Source organism: Copidosoma floridanum, unplaced genomic scaffold, assembly GCF_036245765.1.
Source record: "Copidosoma floridanum isolate Cflo_tuat_1 unplaced genomic scaffold, Cflo_Japanese_pri ptg000013l, whole genome shotgun sequence".
Classification (NCBI taxonomy): Eukaryota; Metazoa; Arthropoda; class Insecta; order Hymenoptera; family Encyrtidae; genus Copidosoma; species Copidosoma floridanum.
The window spans coordinates 33,925,071-33,946,986 of NW_028321890.1; the positions used below are offsets into that span (position 1 = coordinate 33,925,071).

The following is a 21,916-nucleotide window of genomic DNA, read 5'->3' on the forward strand; positions in this document are numbered from 1 at the left end:
TACCGTTGGTTGTGCTACACGTACCTACTGTTATACCATGTATATCCCTCCATGTCCATCATAATATTACTTTTTATTATTATTATTATTATTATTATTATTATTATTATTATTATTATTATTATTATTTTAATCATTACCATAATTATTAAATTTTTTTTGCACAAAATTGTTAAATTGTTGTGTTGATTTTTGTTATTTTTAACGCATCGGTGTGTTATGTGTGTGTGCGGCTAGGTAGAAAATTTATGTAGGGAAGTCGCCTCACTGCGCACGACGCTCCAGTCCAAGCATCGTCAGTTCCAAGAATTCATGAACGTACAAAATCGCACGCAGCCCGGGCCCCAAGCAACATCCAAACAGGTAATATAAACATCAATCAATCAACATGTCATTGTTTTATACTCAATACCATTTTTTTACCGCTTGATTATTATTATTATTATTTTTTTTTTTTTTCATTCCCAACGTCCATTCACAATATTGTACAGTACACGCTCACCCGTTCGTCACCTGCACCTTATGTATACTTATGTGTAGGTATATTTTTCATTCGCAAAGTCGCTCCATCGCCTTTTACCTTCGTCACATCAACTTCCTCATCCGGCGGCTTATTTAGTATATGAATTGCAACGTATATTTATGCGCACCTCTAACGGGACCCTCGCACTCGTGACAGTATATTAGCTGAAAAGTTGGTGTGTTATGCGATCTCGAAATCAAATAATTAATATTTTACGGGAGCAGATTTCATGAAAATCAATCGATACTGTAAAATATTTAAAAAACCAAGAGTGTAGAAAATATTTACTTTAGCTTATGCTCCAAGCAGGCAAAGTTTAAGTAAAAATCTGCTCTTAAATCTGCATTTCAAGGGTGTACCTTACAAAAACTTTTTTTTTAATCATAGGGAACATGAGACTTGTGATTTAAAAAATTTTCCCCATCTCTTTGTATTTTTACATCACTTCAAATGGATTATCAGTGTTATTCTTTAATTATTTCACGAATATGTAGGTACCAAAAATACTTTGACCACGAAGCTTCAGAGAGATAATCTTTCGATGCCACAGAATGTATATAATATACCTATGCATTATACAAAAACAAAAAAAACACATTGTACATAATCATTACTATGCACGTATAGAAAAATACCAGATTTTTATCGTTGTTTGGTGATTAATGGTCAAAGTTAAAATAAGAGTGACTTATTGGCGCATTTAATCTACATATGTATATTTATTATACTGTATGATGATATGATTTATTATACTCTGATGATGTTTTTGTAGGTTTCCCGCGTCATCCGCTCCGAGTCGACTCTATATTTAAAAAGAAACTACCACCACATTAATTATTTAGAAAACTTTTTCTTCGCACGCGCGCAGCGATCCCTACGTCAATGGGCGTCAATGAAAATTTCCGTTTATTAACTTAATCCGCGTGTTGCCATTATTTCCGTGATGTATATAGTGTACCTTTTTTTTTCCTCCTCTATTTTCCCAGACTGACGAGATGGGCGCCAAAAGCGATGTCAGCATCCCGGAGTCTTGGTCGAGTATCAACGAGGAAAAACCATCGGACGACACGAAAAAGTTGGTCAGGAACAACGTTAGTTGAGCATTGAAATGATTTACTTTTTTTTTTTTTTTTTTTTTTTTTTTGCACGACTCGCTGTATGTTGCTAACTGACGAACAAACCCAATTTCCAGAACGAGCTCGAGGCGCTGGAGCTGGAGCTGCAGAAGAAAATAAAAACGTTGAACGAGCGCCAGAGCAAGATCGACAAGGTCGAGGAGGAACTCATGGACCTTGCCAAGCGGCAAAAGGAACTCAGCAACGTGAGCCTCTTTTAAAATTTCATTTAAATATATATCCCATCAACGAAATGAAACAACCTCGCTCGTTGAATTCCAGCTGGAGCAGGAGGGCTTCTCGGAAAAGAAGCTCCTGCTGGCCGCCCGCTCCAAGGAACAGCTGGAGGACATCATCCGGCGTAAGCGCAGCCTATCTCTGAACTTGAAGCGTGCCCTGCCGGCCTCGCCCTCCGACAGGTACTCCACGGGCAGTGCCGACGGTAGCGAGGAGATGCTGTCGAGTACCGACCAGCTGCTCATCCCGTCGCTCTTCACCGAAGAGGAGAACCTCAATCGCAAGCGCATGATCGCCGCGGCCCTGAATCTCGCGTATCCCGACCTCACGAGTCCTGTGGAGAACGACGAGTTCCACACGGCGCCGGCTGAGTCGCCCGACGTGCGGCCCGAGTTTCCCGGCGAGGGCAAGGAGGTGGAACGATCCCTGGTTCCGGAGAAAGAGGTCGACGAGGAGGAGAACGGCGACGCGGACTTTAAGACCTCCGTCGATGAGATTCGGGTCTTTGAGCAGCAGCGAGTCGACAACGATGCGCCCAAGCTCAATGGAGTGGTGGTCAATGGAGCTGTGGACGAGAAGGTGACTTGGCTTTTTCTTTTGATTCACGGTTTATTATTCCAAGTCAGCGTATAATATTAAATCGCGTTTATTACCCGTGTCCAGAAGTCCCCTTGCAAAGAGCATTCGGTCGAAGAGAACGACGATACGACAATAATGGACAACGCGTCTTACCTGGAGTCGATGGAAAAGTCAATACTAGAGCGTAGCGTGACCATGAGGCGGCTCAACCAAAAAATCGCGAATCAGCGTTCGTTAGTGCTCAAGTGTCTGGAGGCGAGTCCACAGTCCAAGGACGAGCTGAACCGGCAGATACTCGCGCTGCAGGACTTGCAGAGGCAGCAGATCGAGCTCGAGGTTTCGTTGCTCGAGCAGGAGCGGAAGGCCAACGGCAAGCTGTCGAACCATATCGCTGCCAAACATATCACCGCTTGCGGGAACAACGTCAACTGTGATACAACGTCACTTGCGTCGAGCGTGCAATCTAGGGATGAAGGACGGGTGAGTACGCCCGTTGTTCTTCAGGAGCAGGTGGATCAGTCGATGTGCGACAGTACGATGAGCCTCGCGGTCCCTGTCGTTAACGGGACTCACCAGCAGAGGTCGAGGCTGTCCAGCGAAGGGGAAGATAGCCACAAGCTCAGGCGTGCCGCGTCGAGGGCAGTGCCCCCGACTCGTGGCTACTCCTCTGTCTACCTTTCGGTGAGTTTTTGCTTCGACTGAGACGAGTGCAGTGACTGTTGGTTTTTTAAATGACGATGATGATGATCGTTTCAGAGCCAGAACAGAGGCGATCAGGGACTAGTCAGTCCGTACGCTCTGACGATTACTCGATCCTTACCGTCGCTCTCGGCTAACGAGACCGACGGTGAAAGCATCATAAGCGTGATTATCAGTGTTCCGTCTTACGTGATCCGGGGAGCCGGCACTTCCAGTCACTACGAGTACGAAGTGCGAGTCGTCGCCAGTGATGATAGCTGGACGCTTTTGCGCAGGTACAGGCGCTTTCGAGAGCTGTACGTTTCGATGCGGCAAAAGTACGGCAGCAAGGTAGGCCCGAGAGAAATGACAGCAGTAAAAACATTTGAAAATTTTTATTTTTAATAAGTACGTGTATTCATGCAGGTGGCAGGTATTCGTTTCCCGCCGCGCCAGGTGTTCGCCAAATACGAGACGGTAGCGAGGCAGCGTCGCAAGCGTCTCGAGGAGTATCTGCGCAAGTTGATCTTAGTGTGTTCCGAATTGCCGAGTTGTGAGTCGCTCTACAAGCACCGGGGCAACCTCGGCAGCATCGACAAGCAGTCGCTTCTCGAGTTTAGTCCGTTCTTCCGACGCGGTACCTTTGAAAGCAGCAAGTACGGCACTAGTTAGAATATTTTTTTATGTTAGATAGATTTGACTTTGAAAGAGCTGGTGTTTGATCTTTGTTTTACGATTGATCTGATTATTATTATGTCGTTAATGTTTTTTCTTTTTTGAGTGAACATATACTACATACCAAAGTCGATAAATGCGAGGGAATACCCAAATACTTGACTATCCCTATACACTGGTGGGAATGTGCATTTTTTTATTTATAAAAGGTCTATTAGGATAAGTTACAAGAGTCCAATTGATAAAAAAAAAAGATTGGGTGAATAATAAACTTTATCGTTTTCTCGAAATCTCATTTCACCGTTTATATTTATAATCATGGCGATTTCGTGATTTAACATAATCATCCAGTCTATCAGAGTTATAAATCAATTTAGTAGGCTGTAGAATAAAAAAGAGAAACGAAAATATTTTGAACGGTTCCGAAATACCTAGTTGTATAGTTTTAAAGAAAAAAAAATTATTATTTTGTACATAATGAAACATTTTTTTACGAAAGATGTACTTAGTGTTTATTTTCCCGATGGGCTATTAACCTAATTACGGAGTATACGTCGTATACACACGCGAGTATCTTTTACACGTAATTATGACTGAAAATTGAAATGATTGGCCTGTTATAATCTTCCTTCATATTATTGCTTAAAAAAATATCGTTTTAAGTGTTTATGAAAAAATTGTTTAACTATCAAAAATTGTTAATATCATCCTAGGGCGTAAATTGTAAATCATGAACGTAATCATTGTTGAGATAATGCCTTGATAAATTGTATTCTTTAACAACGGCAGGCATCTATATGTTACGCAAGTGCAATAAAAAGTTGTAACTCGCCATTTACGTCGAATGAAATTATAACGTGTTAACGGTAATTAGGGGAGAAAGTCATTTGGCATCTTGAATCTTGTTCTTTGCCCAAGAGACTTTCGTGAAAAAAAAAGTTATCCTTTAGCACCTTACATGTATTGAGCGTGAAATCTTGAAAGAGACGATCAACTAAATTTTTTTTTTATAAACAAATAAAAAGCAAAGTGACCAAGATCTGTACACCTTGTAGAAAGAAAGAAAAAAAAAATTCAAAACATAAACTAGCCTATTGTATTAAAATATCGCTATGTTATTTCTTACCTTTATTATTTCCATCACCGATTACAGATATAACTAAAAAATACAAGTATTTTAGTTTTACCTGAACAACGCCTACACTCAAAAATAATTCAAGTTCTTATCATACAAAGTTTTTATTAAGAAACATCGTGTTTAATATTATTATACAATTCTAAAAATTTTCAAGTCATAACGACGGAAGAAACAGTCTTCAAAATATTTTTATACTTTAAATGGAATAAAAAAAGTTTTGTTATTTATAGACATAACGCGCTTAACACTATTAGTAGAGTAAGTCCTTTTAATGATCTTTTTATACGTCGCAGTATTACCTAATTAAGTTAGAGCTTCACTTTATTGTAGAAAAAAAGTAAATAAAAGTTAAATAAATATCTGTTCACTAGCGAGACTGTTTGTGAACGGGGCAACGATTACGCGTGTTGCGAAATAAAAGGTCAAACCAAATGTTATGGAAATTGGCAGAGCAGGCAAAGCTTTCTTGAATATTGCCAACAACAACAGCGTTAAACACAGTCCCTGAAAAAAAAAAAAAATCACAATTACATAAAAGTTTTTTCTTACACATTATAATCTATATTACATTATTACTAACAATTAAAATAGCGACAAAGCAGGCCAGAGTCGTGTTCCAGTCGCCATAGCTTGAAGCCTTGCCAACAAGCACGCCGTAAAAAATAAAATCTCCAAGTCCAAGTTTCACGCCTTTTTCCTCTTGCATATTCATTTGTTGTTGACTGTATGTCATTTGAGTACCTGGTTCACCCTGCCGTAAGCCCGACCGAGCGTGTTCTCTGACTTCTGCGGCCCTGCGAGCGCTGCGATCGGCTATGAAATACAAAAGACTCGATACATATTGAAGAATTCAGTCACACATTAATGTTTAAAATGTACTCCTAGTTTAAAATATTTCATTCATGCAGTCAGACATGCAATCGCAAACAATACTGTTTTGACATGCGTTCAGACAAAATGGAAACAATTGTTTCTACCGTGGGTTTCAATCCACTCTCTTGTAAACCCACCATCTTCAGCTTCACTGGATACCGAATTGTTTCGATTTTGCGTCTGAACTCTGGCAGGTGACGATATGCTGTCACCAGCAGCAGCATCACCACTTGTCATTGTTGCCGCCACCACGTAACCAGTAAAGTTCATTGTAAACGCGTACATAACAGTGGACGAGTAAATTAGAGCAGGGAATATCGATTCGTTTCGTTCTTGAGCTGTTTCGACCAATATTCTGAGCGGGCCTTTCGGTGTTAGTACTGCTATCAAATCTATTTGTAATAGAAGCAAAAAAAATATTATAGTGCCAGAATAATCAACGTTTTTAAAGAGTAAAAGATAAAAACTTACCCCAAATGCTAATAACTCCCAAGATGGCCCAACCTGTCCATTCTGGCAAATATTTTATAAAAACAAGAGCTAATAAGGCAGCAATAAATATGAGATATCCTTGTTGTAGCTGTAAAGGACCCTGCCAGTGAATGCATACCATGCCTACAATTCCAAAGTTCCAAATAAATATGAATAATGTTATAACATCCATCGGTATATTGTAGGCTTTCAATATTTCTCTGAAACAGAAAGTAATTTTTTACAATTGTTTGCTTTGATTAAAAAAAAATCTTTTTTTTATACTCACTCGCAATACAGAGATGTAAACATAAAGAGTAGAATCAAAGAGCTAAGGATCAACCAGGCATGGATGGTCTTGTAAAACCTGTACTTGTACAAAATAATTAAAACAATGGTCATCACAACAACTACACACAGTAATATCAATGCATTGGCAGCAGCTTGCCAAGCTTTGGTACCCCAATCATTAGTTTCCTCGTGAAATGGTGTGTACACTCTGCGAAAAAAAAAAAAAAAAACTCTTGATAATGCAAACTGAAATTAAGAACACAAGTTTTCGGTAGAAAATTGTACTTACAAATAAATTTCTTTACTAGTATAAAATTCTATTGAACTAATTGTGGCTACGACGACTAACATACACAGAGACACAGGAACAAATAGTTTAATGACATGAACGGCTCCATATTTAAGTTCTTCCTCGAACTCGTCCTGCTCGCTCTGATCTAGATGACCAGGATGGCTGGGTGGATTGTTGGAACGATCCGGCTGATCTCTTCCTCTCCTGCTGCTGCTACCATCTTCGATGTGCACCTCAGGAACTCCATTTTCCATCTGCTGAGTTAAATATAGAGAGAACAATTTTCAATTCCCTCCCAACTTGTGGGAAGCAAATAATACAAGCAATTACTCATATAACAAATACACAAGTACCTCAATGCTACTGGCAACTTTAGAGCTGGCTTTTTTGCGTTTCACAGCAAGGGCTGCGTTGCCCGTATCGGCTGCAACATGACCGTCCATCAGGCTGGTGTATTCGTTCGCTCCGTCGCAATCACTTTCAGACATTCATCAAACCGTAATCGGCTGAACGACAAACTAAAAAACCCGTCAACTGGACTCCTTTGTACTTCACTTTTAAGGATTTACTTATCCTCGAGTATTAAAGGTATACACACCACTAAAAAAAAACACTCTTCAAAGTTGTTGAACAGCGAAATTAAGATTTTGCCATTACGGTCAGCGAAATCAGAAAGCTACTGCTCCGGGTCTTGAAGAATCGTAAACTTTAAAATTTTTTTGAAAAACTGCTGCTTCGATCGAATTACTTACTCCTTTTAGTAAAATGTTGGTGTAAGTGGAATCCTTATAAAATCTCATTACTTTATTTTTCTCTCTCCACTTAACCCTTGTACGGAGAGCTCTGCGAACTCCGCGAGCAACTTGCTAATTTCGACTTAAAAAAAATACCCAAAACTGTGGAATCGTTAGCAACGTTTGCAACCGCTTTGTAAAAAACTGTCGGATCAAGCAGTTTTGCAAAAAAAAATAAATTTGATACCGTCGTGCGAGAGACATAAAAAGTATCTCATCCACCCTTTGTAGTGTGTCTATACTATCAAAATTGATATCGATCGTTTGCAATTTAATTGTCGTTTATGTTGAACAGTTGCAAATTGTCATATTTTTATGTATAGCAGGTAAAATAATTATTTTTGTCGAATGTGGAATGTGCGATTTTTTCTCAATACAATAATACATAATACGTATTGCTGCGCATGCGCCGTGTATACAGTTCCACACAGCTCCATTAATTCGTTCCATTAGTAATAGGTATGGTCCTTGGTCCAACCCAACACATCTGGTATATAGGTCTACTCGTTTTCTGTGTTTCTGCTAGCAGACAGACAGATGTCAAGAACGCATACATATACTTACTGTTGTTGTAAGTATTTACAACCTATCCGTCGCCTTGGTGGCAGTGTTGTACATTGTGGCATAATATCAGCCGCGAAATTCAAAATTACAAAAAAGTGAAAAAAAGTGATATTAAAAAAAAATTTAATTTAGGCATTTAAAAATCATAATAAACTAGAATAAGCATAATTACAGTGATAAAATAATTTTTAAGCCATTATTTAAGCAATAAATGGCAATTTAATGTTACCTCAGGTAAACGAATATTTTCCCAATATTTCAATAAGCTCGGGCCTTGCAAAGTTATAATAAGTTTCTAAAATCATTATTGATCATCATGGTGATAAAAGGTATGATTTATTTATTAATAAATTAATGTTATATTGCAAGATTTCATGCTCATACAAAACATGTACTGGAGTATATCTATATATGTGACACATCAATTTTGCTGCTCGAAAGTTGGCAGCATCTCGCAAGCCAGCAGACAGCTGAAGTAGGGCAGTGGAAAACGCGCTTTACGTTTATTTACGTTTTCGGCAAGTGTTGCGGTATTAAAACCGAATCTTTTGATTTGTACTCATTTATATTAAATATAATATGAGAATAAAAACTTATTAGTTTCATACGGTCATCGAAGAGTTAGTGCCTAGTATACTCGATGCTTGACAGGGTTAATATGGATTAACCTATAGTATGTCAGATAAGTAAAAACATTGCTTTACACAATAAACATTATATCCTCTTAAAAGACAAGTCATCTTTTCATTTTAAGCTCTATTTACTTTGTTCAAAATTATCATTTCAGGTGTAATGTGCAACAGTACTTTCCACATCAACTGCAGTTTTCTCAAGGGAGTGCTCAAGTACGGCTACTGTTTGCACTGAAATTGTGGATTTAGTTGTTCAATTAAAAAGTAAATTTCATCCAAGCAAGAATTGAAGAATGCTCAATACCAGAAAATCCAAAATGTCACCTAATGAAGGATAATTGCAGCTTCTTAATCAATCAAGAGCTGATTGAAAAAGAAACAACATCATCAGTAAAGCTAATTCTAAATACTCTTTTTTTGAGCAAAAGTGCAATGGATATTAAGGCTGTTTAATAAATTGCTCTAGCTCTTATGCACCTACAAATTCTTATTTTTTCCATACACTTAGGCCTCAAATGTTGATAGTGACTTTTACTACTGTATACTACAACTCCGGATTAAGTTTATTTAGAGGATCAACTTTATTGGAAAGACAGAGCATGTTAACCACCTGGAGATGCAAGATGTCATCTGTCGAAGAGTATTGGCAACTTCTGGACTGATTCTAATGAATCGTAAGTTGATTGGAAAAGAAATATCACTTATGAAACTGTTACTTTTTCCCTCAATCCTGCATCAAAGTAATGTTCAGTGGAATGGATTATAAAGTGTTTTGGTAAACAAACAACCAGGCCGGGTAAATATCTTATTATTCTTTTAATTTGGACACTTTTCAATTATTAACTGATTTATCTGTCATTATACCAAACAATGCTCATTTCGTTTACCCACTTAGGCCTCAAATGTTGATATTGACTTCTACTACAGTATACTACAACTCAGGATTCAGTTTATTAAGAGGATCAACTTTGTCGGAAGGACTGGAACTGCTAACCACTTGGAAATGCAAGATGTCATCTGTCGAAGAGTATTGGCAACTTCTGGACTGATTCTAATGAATCATTAGTTGAATGGAGAAGAAAAATCTATAAAATTGTGACTTTTTTCCTCAATTCTGCATCAAAGTATTTTTGAGTGGGATGAATTATAAAGTGTTTTTAGAAACAAGCAAGCAGGCTGGATCAATCTTTGATTTTTTTTTTAAATTTAGATACTTTTCACTTAATGACTTTTTCATCTGTCACTATACCCAAAAATGCTCACTTGGTTTATCCACTGAGGCCCCAAATGTTGATGGTGACTTCGACTTCAGTATACTAGTACTCAGGATTAAGTTTCTTTAGAAGATCAACTTTATCGGAGGGACAGGGACTGTTAACCATCTGGAGATGCAAGATGTTACCTGTCGAAGAGTATTGGCAACTTCTAGAGTCATCCTTATGAATCATAAACTGGATGGAGAAGGGACACTATCAAGGAAATTATGACTTTGTTTTGCCCAATTATGCATCAAAGTATTTTCTAGTGGGATGGATTAAAACTTGCTCTTTACTTAAGCTTAAGTGCAATTAATAATAAGCTTATTAGTTTTTTGCACTAGCTGTTGTACTGAATATCAACCAAATCTAAAAGTTCTACATCAAGCTTAAAGTTTTCTTAAACTTTAAGTCATGCTATAAATATCTTTGGGCCATTTTTAAATGTAGTGATATTCTTAATTGTTGACTGATAAATCTCTGCAATTACAACTAGAAATGCTCTTTTTTTTTCTCATCCACTTAAGCCGTATATGTGGTTCGTGGTTTTTAATTAATACTGAAAGTCTGAGTTCAGTTTATTCAGATGATCAGCTTCAGCGGATGGACAGGGTCTGATCTATATACCTGGAGATGCAAGATGTTAACTATCGATGATTGAATATTGCTTCTATACTAAATTTAGTCAATTGAGAGCAGGATGCAGAACAAAACTTTCAATTATAAAATTGTGTCAACTTTTTTTCACAATTCAGCATTAAAGTATTTTCAAGTAAAATGAACCTCATGTTTTTGTTTTATTCTTAAGTAAAAGTACAATGAACAATAAGTTCTTAGTTGTACTAGCTTTCATTTTGAACAGTAATCAAATCAAAACATTTACAAGTTTTAAATGTTAAAAAACAATTAGACAGGCTAGTGACATTTTTGGGCTTCTTTTTAAATGGATATTGAATAAGTTATTTTTTATTGTCAACTGATTTATCTCCAATATTAAAGCTAGAGTTACTAATTTTTTTCGTTAATTTTATTCTGATAGTTAATTTATGACTTTTAGTTCATATGAATGGTATCCATTTCATTGGAACAAGCAAGAAAGAGATCAGAGGGACTGCTTAATACTTCGAGATACAAGAGGTCACCGTTTTTTTATTATTTTACTTGAGTATATAAATTTTTTTAGATTACTTTAATCTTCTTGCTTTGAACTTAACTCATGTCGATCTTTTTGCAATAAATTGGAGCTTGGGTGAGCAAGCGCTAGCATTAAACAGCTCCACTCTCTTTCAATTATAAATAACAACTAAATCCATTTTCAAGAATCAAGCGCAGGCACTCAAAAGCTTAATTACTTTTTAGTTATAAATAATAATCCAATTAGTTATAGTTAATGGTTGAGCGAGCAAGCACCGTAGATGAAAAGCGAAATCTCTTTATGTCATAAATAAAAACTCAATTTATTTTTCAGGGAAGTTTAACCGATTTTCATAGATAAATATCAACTAAATTGTTTTTGACTACCGTAAACGGTAGTATAACGACTACATGTACTTTTTATAGTGAAATTAATTAACACGTTAATGCTTGGATGAGCAAGATCAGGCGATGAGAAGCTTTACCTTTTTTCATTCATCGATAATTATTAAAATAATATTTAAAAAAATCAGTCTAACGACTAAATTAATTTTTTTTAATAATAAATAATGAACAATTTGATGCTTGGTTAAGTAAGAGCCGCAAAAAAGGCGCTTAAGTCTCGTTGCGTTATAAGTAATAACTAAATTCATTTTTGGGGAATATGAGCAAGTGATGACAAGCTCATTTTATTTATAAATGAGAATTAAATATATAATCTTTTAAGGAATTAAACGCTTGCAACAACTGAATACATATTTTTCTCATATAATAAGTAATTAACAAATTAATGTTTGGGTGAGCAAGCGCTGTAAAATTGAAGCTTAACTTTCTTTAAATTATAAGTGATAACTAAATTAATTTTCGGGAAATAAGCGCAGGCGATGAGAAGCTTTACGGTTTTTCAATTATGAATAACAAAAATAATAATTCAATTGATTCTTACGAAAGTAAAATCTGGTGACGACTGAATAGAAGTTTTTTCGTTATGAATAATAAACATTTAATTCTTAAGCGAGCAAGCGCCGTAGATGACGTATCCCCAATACGCTAAAAGGATTATATGAAGTAAATTAGAACATAGAAGAATTCTGTGTCCCAAAAAGTAATCGAGTATAATACTTATTAACGTCTTTAAAAAATAGTGAATGTCATCTGTATTAGAGTCCTTTTTCAGTGTTTGAATATTAGTGTATTAATATTATAAGAAACACATAAATAAATACTTTTTTTAGTTTCTCAAAAGAGCCATTGACTACAAGCGTAGAATCTTCATTCTTTGCCAGCAAAAAACTGGAGGTCTGATATATATCAAAATGCGACACATCTCAAAACTAAAAGTTTTTTTTCTCGAATCATATAAAACTACCAGAACTAATGTGGTCTGATGACACAAACCTTTGATATCTTGCAATTCTTTTGTAACGGGGATGCCGAAGTCTTTTTTTTAAATTAATCTAAAAACTCTCATATTCCTCTTCAAATCTTTTATAATTAAATGTAAAATAAGTAAAAAAATTTTCAAAATTTTTTTTTTTTATACGCATAAATAAGTTTTTATGTGATATTTTATGTTTAGTTTTAGTAACACATACGAATTTGAAAAGTATTCTCATAGCTTTAAAGTTGGCAAGCACTTAACATTAACATTACAGTATTACAAATTATCATTTTTAGTATGCTCAATGAATGCTCACAGTAATGCTTATTATAATTCTTTTTGACAACTTTGGGAGTGTTATAAGTATGTCTTACATGAATTCTTTTAGTGCGGAGATTCACACTTTCTTAAAGAATTATTTTACCTGGAAAATCTGCGTATTGGAGAGTCTAATTCTTTTTTTCTTACAAATAATAACTACATTCGTTTTTTGGGTAACAAGGGTAGGTGATGAACATCTTATCTATTTTTCATCTATAAATAGTAATTTAATGAATTTTCAAGAAAGTAAGTACTACTGACAACTGGATAAATTGTTATTTTTTTAATCAATGATTTTTAAATACTAAAGCGAGCTAGTACCACAGGAAAAAAGCTAAATTCATTTTTAGTTCCAAAAAAAATTTTTTTTTTTTCATTTTTCGGGGAGCAAGCAAAGGTGATAAAATGCTTGATGATTCTTCATAGATAAATGATAATTAAATTGATTTTTAAGAAATTGAGCGTTGGTGACGACTGAAAAACATTTTTCTAGTTACAACCAATAAATAAATTCACGCTTGGACGAGAAAGCACCGCAGAAGAAAAGCTTAAGTCTCTTTAAGATATGAATGACAACGAAATCAATTTCTGGAAAATAAATGCAGGCGATAAGATGCTTCACTGATTTTTAATTATAAATCATAATTAACTGATTGTTTTTGCAAGTGCGTGCTTGGATGAATGAATAAACTTTTTATTTACTATAAATAATAAAAATTTAATGCTCTTTTACGTCAGTACCGCAGACGAATATCTCAACTGTCTTTTTCTTATAAATGATACTAAATTAATTTTCCAGGTAACAAGCGCAAGCAATGAGGAGCTTAACCGTTTTTTAATCATGAATAATGATAATAGCAATTCTTAAGCAATTAAGCGCTGGTAACGACTATATATTTATTATAAATACTAAACAAATTAATGCTTGGGCGAGCAAGCGATGTTAATAAGGAGTCTACCTCTCTTTTTTTTATAAATAATAACATCAATTTTTCGGATATCAAACACAGGTGATAAGAAACTATAAATAATAAACTAATAAACGTTCGGGCTAGCAAGCGCTGCAGAATAAGAACTCAACTGTCTTTGCGTTCTAAATATTAATTATTATAACTAAATCAATTTTTAGGAAAACGTGTGTAGGTGATAAACAGATTTACTTGTATTTTGGTACGCATAATAAATTAACCATTTGTAACTTTATTGATGTCGTTGTTATTGCATTTTTTTGTATAAAGTAATGCTTAGGTCAGCGAGGGCCTCGCTTGGAGAGCTCCACAATTTTTTATGAATAATCATTAAACTAAAGTCATTTATCGGGAAACAAATGCAGGTGAGGAGAAGCTTAACTGTTTCTTAGTAAGAAAAAATAATTACTTTAATTTGTAGACAAATATGTGATTGGGATGACTGAATGAATTTTTTTTATTGTAAATAGAAAAAAGTGTTTGAGCAAGCAAGCGCTGTAAACAAGGAGCTCAACTTCTTTTTAAGTTTTCAACAACTAAATTAATTTGTGAGGAAATAAGCGTTAGTGGTTAAAACCTTAACTTTTTTTTAGTTATAAAAAAATTAACAAATTAATTGTTATAAATGAAAACGCTATGGACGAATGGAAATTTATTTGTTTTACTATAAAGAATTGCCAAATGGATGATTCGGCGAGCAAGCGCCGTAGATGAGGTTTGAGTTATAAATAATAACTGAATTAATTTTTCGGAGAACAAGCGCAAATGAGGATAAGCTCACTGTTTTTCAGTCATCAATAGAAATTAATTAATTTTGATTTTTGCATGGTCGAGAAAGCGCTGTAGATAAGTAGCTTAATTCTCTTTTAGTTGTAAATAATAAATGTATTAATTTATTTTTCTTGCAGCAAGTGTCTGTAATGAGTAGTTGAACTATCTTTTACTTATTAATAATAACTAAATTAATTTTTCGTTAAATACGCGCAGATGAGAAGAAGGTTAGTGTCTGTTAGTTATGAATAAAAATTAACTAATTTTTATTCATGCTTGGGCTTGTTAGTGCCGTAGATAAGAAGCTGAACTCTCTTTTATTTTTAAATAGTAACTAAATTCATTTTTCGGAAAGAAAGCGCAGGCAATAAGAAACTCAACTGATTTATAGTTATAAATGATAATTCAAAGAATTCTAGGACAAGTAAGTGCTGGTGACGACTACATACATTTTTTTTGTAAATAGTAAATAAATTAATGGTTGGGTAAATAAGCTTTGTAGACGAGGTGCTCAACTCTCTTTTAGTTAGAAAAAAATAAATAAATTTTTTAGGGATTACACATAGGGAAACAGATGCTCAACTATGTTTCTTATTTATACGAAAAAATATGTCATTCTTAGGAAATAAGCACTTTGAATGACTGAATCAACTTTTTTTTATAACAATCAATGAACAATTTGATGCTTGGCGTGCAAGCGCTGTGTATGAGGTTTGGATTATAAATAATGACTAAATTAATTTTTCGGAAAGCAAGCATAGGGGATGAGAAGCTGAACTGCTTTTCAGTTATAAATAATAATAATAATAATAATAATAATAATAATAATAATAAGAACAAATTTAGTTTGATATTTATAACGAAAACATGTATTTATATCTAAAAATGCAATAATATCGATTAGAACCAAGATAAAATTAATTTATTTATCATACATAACTGAAAAACAGTAAAATTTATTATCACCTTTGCCTGTATCTCTGAATATTAATTTTGTTCTTATAGTTATTATTTATGAATCAAAGAAAGTTGAGCTCTTTTCTTGTGGCGCTTGCTCGCCCAAGCATTTATTAATTTGATATTTATCCCAAAAGAAAAATTTAATTCAGTCGCCACTGTCACTTACTTTAAAAAAAATTCGTTTATTTACTATTTATAAAAAAAAAAACAGATAAGCTTCTCACTACCTGAGCTTGTTCCTCGAAAAATAAATTGAGATACTATTTATAACTCAAAAAAAGTTAGACTCCTTATCTATGGCGGCGCTTGCTTGCCAAAGCTTAAATTTGTTTATTATTTATAAATAAAAAAAGTCTATGCAGTTGTCACCAGATCTGACTTTGTTAAGAATCAATTTAATTGTTATTCATGGTTAAAAAACCGTGAAGCTTCTCATTATCTGCGCTTGTTCTCCAAGAAATAAATTTAGTTATTATTTATAACTCAAAGAGAGTTAGACTTCTCATCCACGGCGCTTGCTCACCAAAGCATTAATTTTTTAAATATTTTTAATAAGAAAAATAATATGTGGTCGCCACCAGCGCTTACTTTCTTAAAAATCACTTTTATTATAATTTGTAACTGAAAAACAGTTCAGCTTCCACCGCATCTGCGCTTGTTCCTCAGTCAATAAATTCAACTTTTATTTATAAAAAAAAGATAGTTGAGATCCTCATCTGCGGTAGTAGCTTGTCTGAGCATTAAATATATATCATTTATAATAAATAAACAGTTCATTTATTTATCCACGTACTTACTTGCATAAGCAATTAATTATTTAAATTATATAACTAATCTTCGTTTGCACTTATTTTCCAAAAACTAATTTAGTTATCATTTATGACTATAACAGATTGGAGCACTTCTCATGTGGCACTTGCTCCCTTCATTATTAATTTGTTAATTACTTATAATGAAAATAATTAAGTTGATTATTTAGTTGTCGCAAGCGCTTACTTTCTTAAAAATTCGTTCAATTATTATTTATAAATAAAAAACAGTTAAGGTTCTTATCGCCTAAGCGCGTTCCCCGAAAAATTAATCTAGTTATTACTTATAACTCAAAGAGAGTTGAGATTCTCTTCTGCGGAGCTTGCTCACCCAAGCATTAATTTATTTATTATTTATCATTAGAGAAAGTTCATGTAGTCGTCATACTAGCGCGTTCTTGCTTAAAAATTCTTTTAATAGGTATTCATAAATGAAAGACAGTTAAGCTTCTTGTCACCTGCCCTTGTTTCCCAAAAAACTAATGTAGTGATAAATCGATAGTAAAAGATTGTTAAGCTCCTCATCCACGGCGCTTGCTCGCCAAAGCATTAATTTATTAAATATTCATAATAAGAAAAATAAGTGTGTAGTCAACACCAGCGCTTACTGTCTTAAAAATTATTTTAATAATTATTCATAAATGAAAACAGTTAAGCTGCTCATCACCTGATCTTGTTTTCCGAAAAATTAAAGAAGTGATTATTCAAAAGTAAAAGAGAATTGAGCTCCTCCGCATCTACGGCACTATCTCGCCCGTGCATTAATTTGTTTATTATTTATAATTAGAAAAAAATTTATTGAATCATCACCAGCACTTGCTTTCGTAAAAATTTATTTAATGATTGTTTATAAATGGAACAAGTTAAGCTTCTTATCATTACCTAAGCTCGATCTTCGAAAAATGAATTTATTTATTACTTATAACTCAATAAAAGTTGAACATCATTTCTGTGACACGTGCTTGCCTTAGCATTTATTAATTAATAATTTTTAACAAAACAAAAACATGTTTTTTTAGTCGTCACTAGCACTTACTTTCTTAAAAATTCATTGAATTAATATTCATAAATGAAAAATAGTTAAGCTTCTCATCACCTACCCTTGTTTCCCAAAAAACTAATGTCGTTATTATTTATAAGAAAAAAAGAGTCAGACTCCTCATCTATGGCACTTGATTGCCCAAGCATTGATTTTTTTTTCATTTATGACTAGAAAAAATTTATTCAGTCATCCCCAGCGCTTACTTTTTAAAAATAACTTCAGTTATTGTTCATGATAAAAAAACCGTAAAGCTTCTCATTATCTGCGCTTGTTCCCCAAAAAATAAAGTTATTTATTATTTATAACTGAAAGAGAGTTGGACTCCTCATCCACGGCGCTTGCTCGCCAAAGCATTCATTTGTTAAATATTCATAATAAAAAAATAATTATGTAGTCATCATCAGCGCTTACTTTCTTAAAAATTATTTTAATAATTATTTATAAATGAAAAACAGTTAAGCTTCTTATTACCTGAGCTTGTTCCCATGAATTGAGTTATTATTTATAACTCAGAGAGAGATAAGATTCTCTTCTGCGGAGCTTGCTCACCCAAGCATTAATTTATTTGTTATTTATCATTACAGAAAGTTTATTTAGTCGTCATAATACCGGTCACTTTCTTAAAAATTAATTTTATTATTATTCATGATTGAAAAACAGTTAAGCTTCTTTATTACCTGAGCTTGTTTTTGGAAAAATGAATTGAGTTGTTATTTATAACATAAGGAGAGTTCGCTTTTCATCTGCGGCGCTGGCTCGACCAACCATTGATTAAAATTAATTTAATTATGATTTATAATTGAAATATAATTAAGCTTTTGACTGTCTGCGCTTGTTTCCTGAAAATGAAATTATTTTTTTTTACGCTAAAAGAGAGCAGAGCTCTTCAACTCTAGCGCTTGCTAACCCAAGCTTCAATGTATTGCAAAAAAAGCAATAACATCGACCACGAATTAAGTTCAAAGCTAGAAGATTCAACTAATATAAAAAGTTCTAAGTATTCCTGTAAAATAATAGAAGATCACAGGGTCCTAAATGTTATAAAGGCAAATGTTCTATGCTTGATGACATCTTGCATCTCGAAGTATTAAGCAGTCTCTCTGATCTCTTTCTCACTTATTCCGATGAAATGGATACCTTGAATCCAGACCTGTCATATGAACTAAAAGTCATAAATCAAATTTCAGAATAAAATTAATGGAAAAAATAATTAGTTCTAATTAGTTGTAACTAGAAGCATAACTAGTTCTAATATCAGAGATTAGTCAGCCAACGATAAAGAATAACTTATTCAATATCCATTCAAAAAGAAGCCAAAAATGTCTCTAGCCAGCCTAATTGTTTATGAACATTTTAAACTTGTTGTAAATGTTTTTGATTTGATTGCTGTTCAAAATAACAGCTAGTACAACTAAGAACTTATCATTCATTGTTATTTTGCTCAAGTATTAAAAAAAAATTTTTAAGTTTATTTCACTTCAAAATACTTAAAGGCTGAATTGTGGAAAAAAATTGTCACAATTTTATAATTGAAAGTTTTGTTCTGCATCCTGCTCTCAATTGACTAAATTTAGTATAGAAGCAATATTCAATCATCGATAGTTAACATCTTGCATCTCCAGGTATATAGATCAGACCCTGTCAATCCGCTGAAGCTGATCATCTGAATAAACTGAACTCAGACTTTCAGTATTAATAAAAAACCACGAACCACATATACGGCTTAAGTGGATGAGAAAAAAAAAGAGCATTTCTAGTTGTAATTGCAGAGATTTATCAGTCAACAATTAAGAATATCACTACATTTAAAAATGGCCCAAAGATATTTATAGCATGACTTAAAGTTTAAGAAAACTTTAAGCTTGATGTAGAACTTTTAGATTTGGTTGATATTCAGTACAACAGCTAGTGCAAAAAACTAATAAGCTTATTATTAATTGCACTTAAGCTTAAGTAAAGAGCAAGTTTTAATCCATCCCACTAGAAAATACTTTGATGCATAATTGGGCAAAACAAAGTCATAATTTCCTTGATAGTGTCCCTTCTCCATCCAGTTTATGATTCATAAGGATGACTCTAGAAGTTGCCAATACTCTTCGACAGGTAACATCTTGCATCTCCAGATGGTTAACAGTCCCTGTCCCTCCGATAAAGTTGATCTTCTAAAGAAACTTAATCCTGAGTACTAGTATACTGAAGTCGAAGTCACCATCAACATTTGGGGCCTCAGTGGATAAACCAAGTGAGCATTTTTGGGTATAGTGACAGATGAAAAAGTCATTAAGTGAAAAGTATCTAAATTTAAAAAAAAAATCAAAGATTGATCCAGCCTGCTTGCTTGTTTCTAAAAACACTTTATAATTCATCCCACTCAAAAATACTTTGATGCAGAATTGAGGAAAAAAGTCACAATTTTATAGATTTTTCTTCTCCATTCAACTAATGATTCATTAGAATCAGTCCAGAAGTTGCCAATACTCTTCGACAGATGACATCTTGCATTTCCAAGTGGTTAGCAGTTCCAGTCCTTCCGACAAAGTTGATCCTCTTAATAAACTGAATCCTGAGTTGTAGTATACTGTAGTAGAAGTCAATATCAACATTTGAGGCCTAAGTGGGTAAACGAAATGAGCATTGTTTGGTATAATGACAGATAAATCAGTTAATAATTGAAAAGTGTCCAAATTAAAAGAATAATAAGATATTTACCCGGCCTGGTTGTTTGTTTACCAAAACACTTTATAATCCATTCCACTGAACATTACTTTGATGCAGGATTGAGGGAAAAAGTAACAGTTTCATAAGTGATATTTCTTTTCCAATCAACTTACGATTCATTAGAATCAGTCCAGAAGTTGCCAATACTCTTCGACAGATGACATCTTGCATCTCCAGGTGGTTAACATGCTCTGTCTTTCCAATAAAGTTGATCCTCTAAATAAACTTAATCCGGAGTTGTAGTATACAGTAGTAAAAGTCACTATCAACATTTGAGGCCTAAGTGTATGGAAAAAATAAGAATTTGTAGGTGCATAAGAGCTAGAGCAATTTATTAAACAGCCTTAATATCCATTGCACTTTTGCTCAAAAAAAGAGTATTTAGAATTAGCTTTACTGATGATGTTGTTTCTTTTTCAATCAGCTCTTGATTGATTAAGAAGCTGCAATTATCCTTCATTAGGTGACATTTTGGATTTTCTGGTATTGAGCATTCTTCAATTCTTGCTTGGATGAAATTTACTTTTTAATTGAACAACTAAATCCACAATTTCAGTGCAAACAGTAGCCGTACTTGAGCACTCCCTTGAGAAAACTGCAGTTGATGTGGAAAGTACTGTTGCACATTACACCTGAAATGATAATTTTGAACAAAGTAAATAGAGCTTAAAATGAAAAGATGACTTGTCTTTTAAGAGGATATAATGTTTATTGTGTAAAGCAATGTTTTTACTTATCTGACATACTATAGGTTAATCCATATTAACCCTGTCAAGCATCGAGTATACTAGGCACTAACTCTTCGATGACCGTATGAAACTAATAAGTTTTTATTCTCATATTATATTTAATATAAATGAGTACAAATCAAAAGATTCGGTTTTAATACCGCAACACTTGCCGAAAACGTAAATAAACGTAAAGCGCGTTTTCCACTGCCCTACTTCAGCTGTCTGCTGGCTTGCGAGATGCTGCCAACTTTCGAGCAGCAAAATTGATGTGTCACATATATAGATATACTCCAGTACATGTTTTGTATGAGCATGAAATCTTGCAATATAACATTAATTTATTAATAAATAAATCATACCTTTTATCACCATGATGATCAATAATGATTTTAGAAACTTATTATAACTTTGCAAGGCCCGAGCTTATTGAAATATTGGGAAAATATTCGTTTACCTGAGGTAACATTAAATTGCCATTTATTGCTTAAATAATGGCTTAAAAATTATTTTATCACTGTAATTATGCTTATTCTAGTTTATTATGATTTTTAAATGCCTAAATTAAATTTTTTTTTAATATCACTTTTTTTCACTTTTTTGTAATTTTGAATTTCGCGGCTGATATTATGCCACAATGTACAACACTGCCACCAAGGCGACGGATAGGTTGTAAATACTTACAACAACAGTAAGTATATGTATGCGTTCTTGACATCTGTCTGTCTGCTAGCAGAAACACAGAAAACGAGTAGACCTATATACCAGATGTGTTGGGTTGGACCAAGGACCATACCTATTACTAATGGAACGAATTAATGGAGCTGTGTGGAACTGTATACACGGCGCATGCGCAGCAATACGTATTATGTATTATTGTATTGAGAAAAAATCGCACATTCCACATTCGACAAAAATAATTATTTTACCTGCTATACATAAAAATATGACAATTTGCAACTGTTC

At 33.9% G+C, this 21,916-nt stretch overlaps 2 protein-coding genes across 6 annotated transcripts in view; one reads left to right on the plus strand and one right to left on the minus strand.

Annotated features, from left to right (window-relative positions):
• Positions 1-5,006, plus strand: part of Klp98A (kinesin-like protein 98A) — a 33,541-nt gene extending 28,535 nt beyond the window's left edge. Inside the window, exons 12-18 of the mRNA XM_089591553.1 lie at positions 238-363; positions 1,510-1,614; positions 1,716-1,844; positions 1,921-2,454; positions 2,539-3,135; positions 3,211-3,483; positions 3,559-5,006. Of these exons, the coding sequence (XP_089447679.1) occupies positions 238-363; positions 1,510-1,614; positions 1,716-1,844; positions 1,921-2,454; positions 2,539-3,135; positions 3,211-3,483; positions 3,559-3,804 (2,010 nt within the window). The 3' untranslated portion in view covers positions 3,805-5,006. The remainder of the gene's footprint in view (positions 1-237; positions 364-1,509; positions 1,615-1,715; positions 1,845-1,920; positions 2,455-2,538; positions 3,136-3,210; positions 3,484-3,558) is intronic.
• Positions 5,007-5,027: 21 nt separating this feature from the next.
• Positions 5,028-7,704, minus strand: Psn (presenilin). 5 transcript variants are annotated; one of them, XM_014363032.2, is made up of 8 exons: positions 7,625-7,704; positions 7,226-7,578; positions 6,870-7,129; positions 6,579-6,788; positions 6,290-6,510; positions 5,923-6,210; positions 5,526-5,758; positions 5,028-5,449 (listed from the first exon to the last, which is right to left on the minus strand). In XM_014363032.2, exons 2-8 carry the CDS (start codon positions 7,358-7,360, stop codon positions 5,294-5,296), a joined length of 1,503 nt encoding a protein of 500 aa, XP_014218518.2. In that variant the 5' UTR covers positions 7,361-7,578; positions 7,625-7,704; the 3' UTR covers positions 5,028-5,293. The 5 variants fall into 5 exon arrangements, with proteins under 5 accessions (XP_014218518.2, XP_014218517.2, XP_089447680.1 ...); XM_014363031.2 differs by having other exon boundaries at positions 7,226-7,390; positions 7,471-7,704; XM_089591554.1 differs by having other exon boundaries at positions 6,870-7,142; positions 7,227-7,704.
• Positions 7,705-21,916: the final 14,212 nt, after the last annotated feature.